Source organism: Watersipora subatra, unplaced genomic scaffold (genome assembly GCF_963576615.1).
Source record: "Watersipora subatra unplaced genomic scaffold, tzWatSuba1.1 SCAFFOLD_30, whole genome shotgun sequence".
NCBI classification, from domain to species: domain Eukaryota; kingdom Metazoa; phylum Bryozoa; class Gymnolaemata; order Cheilostomatida; family Watersiporidae; genus Watersipora; species Watersipora subatra.
This window is the reverse complement of record NW_027045348.1, coordinates 307072-319000: the sequence shown is the minus strand read 5'-3', so window position 1 is coordinate 319000 and position 11929 is coordinate 307072. Positions and strand designations below refer to the sequence as shown.

The window sequence follows — 11929 nt, the reverse complement described above, 5'->3', positions numbered from 1 at the left end:
ATTGGAAATTTACATTTTTAAGTTTTGTCAGACGTTTGTAATATTCTCACAATAAGCTAATTAGCTCAATTGGAGCATTTCTAGCATGTTTGGTTGAAAATGGAAATTTACATTTTTAAGTTTTGTCAGACGTTTGTAATATTCTCACAATAAGCTAATTAGCTCAATTGGAGCATTTCTAGCATGTTTGGTTGAAATTGGAAATTTACATTTTTCACTTTTGTCAGACCTTTGTAATATTCTCACAATAAGCTAATTAGCTCAATTGGAGCATTTCTAGCATGTTTGGTTGAAATTGGAAATTTAAATTTTTCACTTTTGTCAGACAATTGCAATATTCTCACAATAAGCTAGTTAGCTCAATTGGAGCATTTCTAGAATGTTTGGTTGAAATTGGAAATTTACATTTTTCACTTTTGTCAGACAATTGCAATATTCTCACAATAAGCTAATTAGCTCAATTGGAGCATTTCTAGCATGTTTAGTTGAAATTAGAAATTTACATTTTTCAGTTTTGTCAGACGTTTGTAATATTCTCACAATAAGCTAATTAGCTCAATTGGAGCATTTCTAGCATGTTTGGTTGAAATTGGAAATTTACATTTTTCAGTTTTGTCAGACGTTTGTAATATTCTCACAATACGCTAATTAGCTCAATTGGAGCATTTCTAGCATGTTTGGTTGAAATTGGAAATTTACATTTTTCAGTTTTGTCAGACGTTTGTAATATTCTCACAATAAGCTAATTAGCTCAATTGAAGCATTTCTAGCATGTTTGGTTGAAATTGGAAATTTACATTTTTAAGTTTTGTCAGACGTTTGTAATATTCTCACAATAAGCTAATTAGCTCAATTGGAGCATTTCTAGCATGTTTTGTTGAAATTGGAAATTTACATTTTTCACTTTTGTCAGACCTTTGTAATATTCTCACAATAAGCTAATTAGCTCAATTGGAGCATTTCTAGCATGTTTGGTTGAAATTGGAAATTTACATTTTTCACTTTTGTCAGACAATTGCAATATTGTCACAATAAGCTAATTAGCTCAATTGGAGCATTTCTAGCATGTTTGGTTGAAATTGGAAATTTACATTTTTCACTTTTGTCAGACCTTTGTAATATTCTCACAATAAGCTAATTAGCTCAATTGGAGCATTTCTAGCATGTTTGGTTGAAATTGGAAATTTACATTTTTCACTTTTGTCAGACAATTGCAATATTCTCACAATAAGCTAATTAGCTCAATTGGAGCATTTCTAGCATGTTTGGTTGAAATTGGAAATTTACATTTTTCACTTTTGTCAGACAATTGCAATATTCTCACAATAAGCTAATTAGCTCAATTGGAGCATTTCTAGCATGTTTAGTTGAAATTAGAATTTTACATTTTTCAGTTTTGTCAGACGTTTGTAATATTCTCACAATAAGCTAATTAGCTCAATTGGAGCATTTCTAGCATGTTTGGTTGAAATTGGAAATTTACATTTTTCAGTTTTGTCAGACGTTTGTAATATTCTCACAATAAGCTAATTAGCTCAATTGGAGCATTTCTAGCATGTTTGGTTGAAATTAGAAATTTACATTTTTCAGTTTTGTCAGACGTTTGTAAAATTCTTACAGTAGGCTTATTTGCGCAATTTGAGCATTTCTAGCATGTTTGGTTGAAATTGGAAATTTACATTTTTCACTTTTGTCAGACGTTTGTAATATTCTCACAATAAGCTAATTAGCTCAATTGGAGCATTTCTAGCATGTTTGGTTGAAATTGGAAATTTACATTTTTAAGTTTTGTCAGACGTTTGTAATATTCTCACAATAAGCTAATTAGCTCAATTGGAGCATTTCTAGCATGTTTTGTTGAAATTGGAAATTTACATTTTTCACTTTTGTCAGACCTTTGTAATATTCTCACAATAAGCTAATTAGCTCAATTGGAGCATTTCTAGCATGTTTGGTTGAAATTGGAAATTTACATTTTTCACTTTTGTCAGACAATTGCAATATTGTCACAATAAGCTAATTAGCTCAATTGGAGCATTTCTAGCATGTTTGGTTGAAATTGGAAATTTACATTTTTCACTTTTGTCAGACCTTTGTAATATTCTCACAATAAGCTAATTAGCTCAATTGGAGCATTTCTAGCATGTTTGGTTGAAATTGGAAATTTACATTTTTCACTTTTGTCAGACAATTGCAATATTCTCACAATAAGCTAATTAGCTCAATTGGAGCATTTCTAGCATGTTTGGTTGAAATTGGAAATTTACATTTTTCACTTTTGTCAGACAATTGCAATATTCTCACAATAAGCTAATTAGCTCAATTGGAGCATTTCTAGCATGTTTAGTTGAAATTAGAATTTTACATTTTTCAGTTTTGTCAGACGTTTGTAATATTCTCACAATAAGCTAATTAGCTCAATTGGAGCATTTCTAGCATGTTTGGTTGAAATTGGAAATTTACATTTTTCAGTTTTGTCAGACGTTTGTAATATTCTCACAATAAGCTAATTAGCTCAATTGGAGCATTTCTAGCATGTTTGGTTGAAATTAGAAATTTACATTTTTCAGTTTTGTCAGACGTTTGTAAAATTCTTACAGTAGGCTTATTTGCGCAATTTGAGCATTTCTAGCATGTTTGGTTGAAATTGGAAATTTACATTTTTCACTTTTGTCAGACGTTTGTAATATTCTCACAATAAGCTAATTAGCTCAATTGGAGCATTTCTAGCATGTTTGGTTGAAATTGGAAATTTACATTTTTCAGTTTTGTCAGACGTTTGTAATATTCTCACAATAAGCTAATTAGCTCAATTGGAGCATTTCTAGCATGTTTGGTTGAAATTGGAAATTTACATTTTTCAGTTTTGTCAGACCTTTGTAATATTCTCACAATAAGCTAATTAGCTCAATTGGAGCATTTCTAGCATGTTTGGTTGAAATTGGAAATTTACATTTTTCAGTTTTGTCAGACATTTGTAATATTCTCACAATAAGCTAATTAGCTCAATTGGAGCATTTCTAGCATGTTTGGTTGAAATTGGAAAATTACATTTTTCAGTTTTGTCAGACGTTTGTAATATTCTCACAATAAGCTAATTAGCTCAATTGGAGCATTTCTAGCATGTTTGGTTGAAATTGGAAATTTACATTTTTCAGTTTTGTCAGACGTTTGTAATATTCTCACAATAAGCTAATTAGCTCAATTGGAGCATTTCTAGCATGTTTGGTTGAAATTGGAAATTTACATTTTTCACTTTTGTCAGACCTTTGTAATATTCTCACAATAAGCTAATTAGCTCAATTGGAGCATTTCTAGCATGTTTGGTTGAAATTGGAAATTTACATTTTTCACTTTTGTCAGACAATTGCAATATTCTCACAATAAGCTAGTTAGCTCAATTTGAGCAATTCTAGAATGTTTGGTTGAAATTGGAAATTTACATTTTTCACTTTTGTCAGACAATTGCAATATTCTCACAATAAGCTAATTAGCTCAATTGGAGCATTTCTAGCATGTTTAGTTGAAATTAGAAATTTACATTTTTCAGTTTTGTCAGACGTTTGTAATATTCTCACAATAAGCTAATTAGCTCAATTGGAGCATTTCTAGCATGTTTGGTTGAAATTGGAAATTTACATTTTTCAGTTTTGTCAGACGTTTGTAATATTCTCACAATAAGCTAATTAGCTCAATTGGAGCATTTCTAGCATGTTTGGTTGAAATTGGAAATTTACATTTTTCAGTTTTGTCAGACAATTGCAATATTCTCACAATAAGCTAATTAGCTCAATTGGAGCATTTCTAGCATGTTTGGTTGAAATTGGAAATTTACATTTTTCAGTTTGGTCAGACGTTTGTAATATTCTCACAATAAGCTAATTAGCTCAATTGGAGCATTTCTAGCATGTTTAGTTGAAATTGGAAATTTGCATTTTTCACTTTTGTCAGACAATTGCAATATTCTCCCAATAAGCTAATTAGCTCAATTGGAGCATTTCTAGCATGTTTGGTTGATATTGGAAATTTACATTTTTCAGTTTTGTCAGACGTTTGTAAAATTCTTACAGTAGGCTTATTTGCGCAATTTGAGCATTTCTAGCATGTTTGGTTGAAATTGGAAATTTACATTTTTCAGTTTTGTCAGACGTTTGTAATATTCTCACAATAAGCTAATTAGCTCAATTGGAGCATTTCTAGCATGTTTGGTTGAAATTGGAAATTTACATTTTTCAGTTTTGTCAGACATTTGTAATATTCTCACAATAAGCTAATTAGCTCAATTGGAGCATTTCTAGCATGTTTGGTTGAAATTGGAAAATTACATTTTTCAGTTTTGTCAGACGTTTGTAATATTCTCACAATAAGCTAATTAGCTCAATTGGAGCATTTCTAGCATGTTTGGTTGAAATTGGAAATTTACATTTTTCAGTTTTGTCAGACGTTTGTAATATTCTCACAATAAGCTAATTAGCTCAATTGGAGCATTTCTAGCATGTTTGGTTGAAATTAGAAATTTACATTTTTCAGTTTTGTCAGACGTTTGTAAAATTCTTACAGTAGGCTTATTTGCGCAATTTGAGCATTTCTAGCATGTTTGGTTGAAATTGGAAATTTACATTTTTCAGTTTTGTCAGACGTTTGTAATATTCTCACAATAAGCTAATTAGCTCAATTGGAGCATTTCTAGCATGTTTGGTTGAAATTGGAAATTTACATTTTTCAGTTTTGTCAGACGTTTGTAATATTCTCACAATAAGCTAATTAGCTCAATTGGAGCATTTCTAGCATGTTTGGTTGAAATTGGAAATTTACATTTTTCAGTTTTGTCAGACGTTTGTAATATTCTCACAATAAGCTAATTAGCTCAATTGGAGCATTTCTAGCATGTTTGGTTGAAATTGGAAATTTACATTTTTCAGTTTTGTCAGACGTTTGTAATATTCTCACAATAAGCTAATTAGCTCAATTGGAGCATTTCTAGCATGTTTGGTTGAATTTGGAAAATTACATTTTTCAGTTTTGTCAGACGTTTGTAATATTCTCACAATAAGCTAATTAGCTCAATTGGAGCATTTCTAGCATGTTTGGTTGAAATTGGAAATTTACATTTTTCAGTTTTGTCAGACGTTTGTAATATTCTCACAATAAGCTAATTAGCTCAATTGGAGCATTTCTAGCATGTTTGGTTGAAATTGGAAATTTACATTTTTCACTTTTGTCAGACCTTTGTAATATTCTCACAATAAGCTAATTAGCTCAATTGGAGCATTTCTAGCATGTTTGGTTGAAATTGGAAATTTACATTTTTCACTTTTGTCAGACAATTGCAATATTCTCACAATAAGCTAATTAGCTCAATTGGAGCATTTCTAGCATGTTTGGTTGAAATTGGAAATTTACATTTTTCACTTTTGTCAGACAATTGCAATATTCTCACAATAAGCTAATTAGCTCAATTGGAGCATTTCTAGCATGTTTGGTTGAATTTAGAATTTTACATTTTTCTGTTTTGTCAGACGTTTGTAATATTCTCACAATAAGCTAATTAGCTCAATTGGAGCATTTCTAGCATGTTTGGTTGAAATTGGAAATTTACATTTTTCAGTTTTGTCAGACCTTTGTAATATTCTCACAATAAGCTAATTAGCTCAATTGGAGCATTTCTAGCATGTTTGGTTGAAATTAGAAATTTACAATTTTCAGTTTTGTCAGACGTTTGTAAAATTCTTACAGTAGGCTTATTTGCGCAATTTGAGCATTTCTAGCATGTTTGGTTGAAATTGGAAATTTACATTTTTCAGTTTTGTCAGACGTTTGTAATATTCTCACAATAAGCTAATTAGCTCAATTGGAGCATTTCTAGCATGTTTGGTTGAAATTGGAAATTTATATTTTTCAGTTTTGTCAGACGTTTGTAATATTCTCACAATAAGCTAATTAGCTCAATTGGAGCATTTCTAGCATGTTTGGTTGAAATTGGAAATTTACATTTTTCAGTTTTGTCAGACATTTGTAATATTCTCACAATAAGCTAATTAGCTCAATTGGAGCATTTCTAGCATGTTTGGTTGAAATTGGAAAATTACATTTTTCAGTTTTGTCAGACGTTTGTAATATTCTCACAATAAGCTAATTAGCTCAATTGGAGCATTTCTAGCATGTTTGGTTGAAATTGGAAATTTACATTTTTCAGTTTTGTCAGACGTTTGTAATATTCTCACAATAAACTAATTAGCTCAATTGGAGCATTTCTAGCATGTTTGGTTGAAATTGGAAATTTACATTTTTAAGTTTTGTCAGACGTTTGTAATATTCTCACAATAAGCTAATTAGCTCAATTGGAGCATTTCTAGCATGTTTGGTTGAAATTGGAAATTTACATTTTTCACTTTTGTCAGACCTTTGTAATATTCTCACAATAAGCTAATTAGCTCAATTGGAGCATTTCTAGCATGTTTGGTTGAAATTGGAAATTTACATTTTTCACTTTTGTCAGACAATTGCAATATTCTCACAATAAGCTAATTAGCTCAATTGGAGCATTTCTAGCATGTTTGGTTGAAATTGGAAATTTACATTTTTCACTTTTGTCAGACCTTTGTAATATTCTCACAATAAGCTAATTAGCTCAATTGGAGCATTTCTAGCATGTTTGGTTGAAATTGGAAATTTACATTTTTCACTTTTGTCAGACAATTGCAATATTCTCACAATAAGCTAATTAGCTCAATTGGAGCATTTCTAGCATGTTTGGTTGAAATTGGAAATTTACATTTTTCACTTTTGTCAGACAATTGCAATATTCTCACAATAAGCTAATTAGCTCAATTGGAGCATTTCTAGCATATTTAGTTGAAATTAGAATTTTACATTTTTCAGTTTTGTCAGACGTTTGTAATATTCTCACAATAAGCTAATTAGCTCAATTGGAGCATTTCTAGCATGTTTGGTTGAAATTGGAAATTTACATTTTTCAGTTTTGTCAGACGTTTGTAATATTCTCACAATAAGCTAATTAGCTCAATTGGAGCATTTCTAGCATGTTTGGTTGAAATTAGAAATTTACATTTTTCAGTTTTGTCAGACGTTTGTAAAATTCTTACAGTAGGCTTATTTGCGCAATTGGAGCATTTCTAGCATGTTTGGTTGAAATTGGAAATTTACATTTTTCAGGGTTGTCAGACGTTTGTAATATTCTCACAATAAGCTAATTAGCTCAATTGGAGCATTTCTAACATGTTTGGTTAAAATTGGAAATTTACATTTTTCACTTTTGTCAGACAATTGCAATATTCTCTGTAAGTTACTAAGTAAAAATAACGCAGTACCAGACTGCCAGCCGTGACACTCCAAAACCTCCCCTTATGTCACCCTTACTCCACCTACACGTTTTACCAGAAAACACCGTAGTGCCAGACTACACCAGTAGGGTTACTCACGAGTCACCAAGACTCAGAAAGACTCTTAACAATCCTTTTTCGCAACGACAGCACAGAGTCGCAAGCTACCCGAACGGAGCTTGGATTCCCAATGACAACATGGCCGTTCTGCCTCGTCCGGTGGCGCATGCCCACGAACCCTTCCGAGCTATCGGCGGGCACCACGTGACTACTAACTCACATTTCCCCTAGCTTTTAAGAAGCTACCAGCTATCCCTCATAGTCATCCAAATACTGGGGACGCCGTCGCTCTCGCTGCGACCGCCTGAGCATTAACGGTTGAAGCTCAGGTTCATCAGGATCTAAATCCCCGGACGGAACCCCAGCAGTCTGAGGCTCACCATCCATGTTTTGAACTTCATCCTCAGCAGTCTGAGGACCGTCCTCCACATCCCCCTCCGAGACCTCGGCCACCTCACAGGGATGCAGCTGAGGCGGTGGGGGAGCAGCAGAACCGCGTAATCTATCTAGATTAGGCCGGCCGTCTTCGACCAGTTCACGGATGCCGTTTTCCCTACTACGGTCAGTGCCAAACCGCCGTTTGCGGACATCCCTCACATGCCTCGGCATGCCATCCACGCACACGTTGTGCTTTGAAACGACTCCGGTAATCACTCCCGGTGCCCACTGCCTAGTGCACGACGGAGTCGAGGGTTTCACCCACACCTCATCGCCGACAGCAAACTTGCCTTGACTGACCTCATCTAACCCACGTAGATTGACGTCAAAAGGCACTCGCCATGCATATCGATACAGATTATTCGAGGGTACCGAACCCCCATCTGTACCCTTGCGAGGCGTGACATTATACCAGAACGTCGCCTCCTCGGGGCTAATTCTTCCCCTCTCGGCAATCCTCTTGATTGTCCGGTGATTCCTCTCAACGATTCCGTTGCCACTCGGGGCGTAAGCGGCACGAAATCTCAGAGAAATCCCCCACTCGTCAGCGAACTGTGCAACAGTTGCTGACCTAAACGCCATGGAATTGTCCATTAACAATTCGTCACACGGCCCTCGCTCAATTACGATCGTGCGTAACTGAGCCACGATGTGCGCTGCCGTCTCACTTGGCAAGCGACGCCAGATAGCGAAACGTGACGGCCCGCAATCAACCATGGACAGGAACACCTGGCCGCCATAGTGAGTCACGTCTATGGCCACCCGGCACCAGTTCCCCTCGACAGCCAAGCTGCCTGTTTCCACGAGGTTCTCACCTCTCGGAGCCGGGTCAACGCGCTGACAGGCCTCACAGCCAGCCAGCTCGCGTTTGACCTGCTCCCGTGTCAAGTCACTGCGTACTTGCTGAGCAAGGTACAGTGTTCTCTCGACACCCAGATGGTGAGGCAAATGAGCCGCCCACACAGCATCCCCGAGGGTCTCGCCGGTGAAGATGGCAGCAGCCATGCTCTCGGCCTCGCCTCCACTCATCCCACGATGCCCGAGCCACTTCTTGGGCACCCTCGTCATCCTATCCGCCTTGTTTTCCACAGTAGGTACAAGACGCATAGTGACCGATAGGCCGTACTCGGTGATCGTATCACGGATCACCCCCAGCCGACGCTTCACCAGCATCTCTGCAGCACTTTTCGTGCGAACACGATTGCGCCCGTCAATTGTATTTGACATCCAATTGACAACTGTGAGAGAGTCAACCGCCAAGGTGAAGGTCTTGAACCCCCACGCAATAGCCAGGTTAACACCTCGCCCCACAGCTTCCAATTCGGCAACATTGATGTGTGAATGGTCTGACTCCTTCCTCAGCCACGACGCATCCTCAACAATGCTACCATCAACCTCGATTGCCACACCGAGGCCCAGAGAGCTAGCATCTGTCCACACAACGACCGAACCGTCCGGTCTTACGTGCCACGGACCCCTAACAGGGTCCTCCTGGCATACCCTTGTGTAAAGCTCACTAGCTAGTGAGCTGACCTCCTTTTCAACAGGGGCATCCCAGGCTCCGTTGCATCCCAGCCGCTTCAAGAAGCTGCAATAGGGCCGCAACCACCCAGCCACTGGGTAATGACCGACAAGTCGGCCACAAAACGAGAAAAGCTCTCTCTTGGTCAGCCCAGCTGGCTCAAGATGAATTTCAGAGAGTGCAGTTCCCCTCGACATCTGCAAATGTCCACGAGCATTTCCTTTCAGAGAAATGCCCAACAACCGACCTCCATCAAGGCTCTCCGGCTCTTTCGTCACCAGTCCATACTTAGCAAGGTGCTTCCTCAGCTCCTCCACGCCAAGCACAGACTCCTGCACCACTATATCGTCGATATAGTGGTCAGTCCCTCGTCGAACCCGCTCGTCGAGCGAAAGAACCTTGCCTAGGATTTTGGTCATGATCCTAGGCGCACACGAAAGCCCGAAGCCTAAACGTGTCAGCGCATAAGGGACCCCCTTATACTTCACGACCTGGTATTTCCACAGGTCCTCCGAAACATGGATTTGTAGGTACGCGGACTTGAGGTCAACTACCCCAAGTCTGCCACGCAACTGTCTCCACTTACGGATTTTCTCGCCGCACACAGCGACCGCGTCACCCCCCGTGTGACTCTCGACAAACGCGTTCAGCTCACGGTAGTCCATGACTGGTCGCACTTTATCCTTCGTTGGTTGGAACACAGCCAAAAGGGGGATAATACCCTCAATGGGCCGACTCCACCTTTTCAACCAACCTTTTGAGATCCAGCTCTCAATTTCAGCACAGTACCGCTCATGCAGGTTAGGTGCCCGAGTACACTTGTACTCCGCGACCCGGGTCTGCAATCCTTTCGGAGATTCCCCGGACCACCGCCAGCTAACGGTCCATCGGCCTTGGGCAAAAGTGGCAACAAAATCGGGGTCGTCGACTCGCAGTGACACCAGATCACCACCCAACCCCGACAACGGTGCCACCCCTGCCACCCCGCATGCGCAGCCAGCCCCAGTATCCTGCCCAGCAGGTACTCCACAGCATCCGTTCTGATAGGGTTTCCCCCACCTGACCGAATACTTCGCATCACTTCCTCTACGGACAGTGACGCCTCCCATGTGATCAATGACGTCGCCACCCAGCAAGCAGTCAACCCCAAGATTGCACAGCTTGTTCATGACGAGTGCCGTAACGCCGAAACAGTGTCCCTGTACACCGACGACCACCCGACACTGACCCTTCACATGAGACGCCTTACCATCCGCTGTCAACAGCGGGTGGCTCGGCCTAAGTCGGGTAGAGCCTGTCAACACCTGCGGACTTACCAGAGTCCTCTCGCTTCCAGTGTCAACCAGACACTGAAAACCGCAACCATTCAGAATTGCTCGAACGACCGGCATACGACTGCTCGTCGTAGGCTCGCCAGTCGCCCCGGACAGCCAAGGACTGTCCCGCAGTACACTCTTACTGCTTGCATGTGACCTCCAGCCTCCCCCTGTCACGCCAACGCCACCTCGGGTCCCCCTGATGTTATGGGACCCCTCGTAAGCCTGGCTTACACGGTGTCCATATGAGAGGATGCGGCGCCCCGAGTTGCATCCTCCTGATGAAAACCCGGCTCATCCTCCGTGAGCCCTGCCGCCGCCCCAGGCGGTGGCCGTACAGGACAATCCCGTACAAAGTGCTCCGTGCTGCCGCACCGGAAACACCCGACCCTCTTGCCAGAAGAGGTCTTTTTCGCCCCCGTACCAGACGAAGGCCGCTTAATACGTGGGCAGTCCTTCACCCGGTGTGGACCCCCACATCGAAAGCAACTGTCTTTGCTTCCCGGCTGCTTGCTAGAAGCAGCCCCCAACTGCTTGCGAGAAGCAGTCGCCGGCCGGTTACCAGAACTGGCCGCTGAGCTAATTGTTGAGGGGCGACCCTCAACAGCTCTCCGGGAAACCAACTTTCCCCTCACTCGGTTCAGCACTGAACCAAAGTCAGCAGTATACGCCTGATCGTGCGTAACTGCCCACTCGTAGAGTGACTCGGGCAGCCCTTCATAGAACTTGGTCCTAAAAACCAGGTCCTCCAGCGTAACCCCCAGTCTACCGCCGAGCCGCTCCAAGCGGTCCAGGTACACGTCAACTGTCTCCCCGGATTCGAGTCGACAGCTGACAAAGCGACGCCATGCCTCCTGTCGAGGCATGGCGTACTCGGCAGTCAAAACTGCCTTCACGACATCCCACTGGGATGCGTCGCCCACCCTCATGCGCCCATGCACTCTGGCAGCAGTGCCATCGAGCATGTACGCAATCAGCGTGCACGGAGCAATATGCTCCAACTCACACAGTCGCTCGTACTGCGAGAGCCATGCGGTTACCTCAACCGCACCATCACCGGCAAATGGCTGCATCTGCCGGCTCAGCCTTTCTAAAATAGGCCCTCGTGCCTGGTTCATCAGATTCGCTAAAAAAGCGGCATCTAAAACCAGCGGCACTGTTACAGCGCCCGCGGCGCCCTCGGGTGGCTGACCACCTCCGCCATCGGTAGATGGCTCAGCCTTTTGGCTGCTCCCGGGCGCGCTCATGGC

At 40.6% G+C, this 11929-nt stretch overlaps 1 protein-coding gene across 1 annotated transcript; it reads right to left on the bottom strand.

Annotated features, from left to right (window-relative positions):
- Positions 1–7652: 7652 nt before the first annotated feature.
- Positions 7653–10754, bottom strand: LOC137410369 (uncharacterized). The gene has a single exon (XM_068095796.1). The coding sequence runs from the start codon at positions 10752–10754 to the stop codon at positions 7653–7655; it is 3102 nt and encodes a 1033-aa protein (XP_067951897.1).
- Positions 10755–11929: the final 1175 nt, after the last annotated feature.

Coding starts and splice junctions, on each gene's coding strand:
- LOC137410369 (XM_068095796.1), bottom strand. CDS start 10,754: ATGCCGGTCGTTCGAGCAATTCTGAATGGTTGCGGTTTTCAGTGTCTG.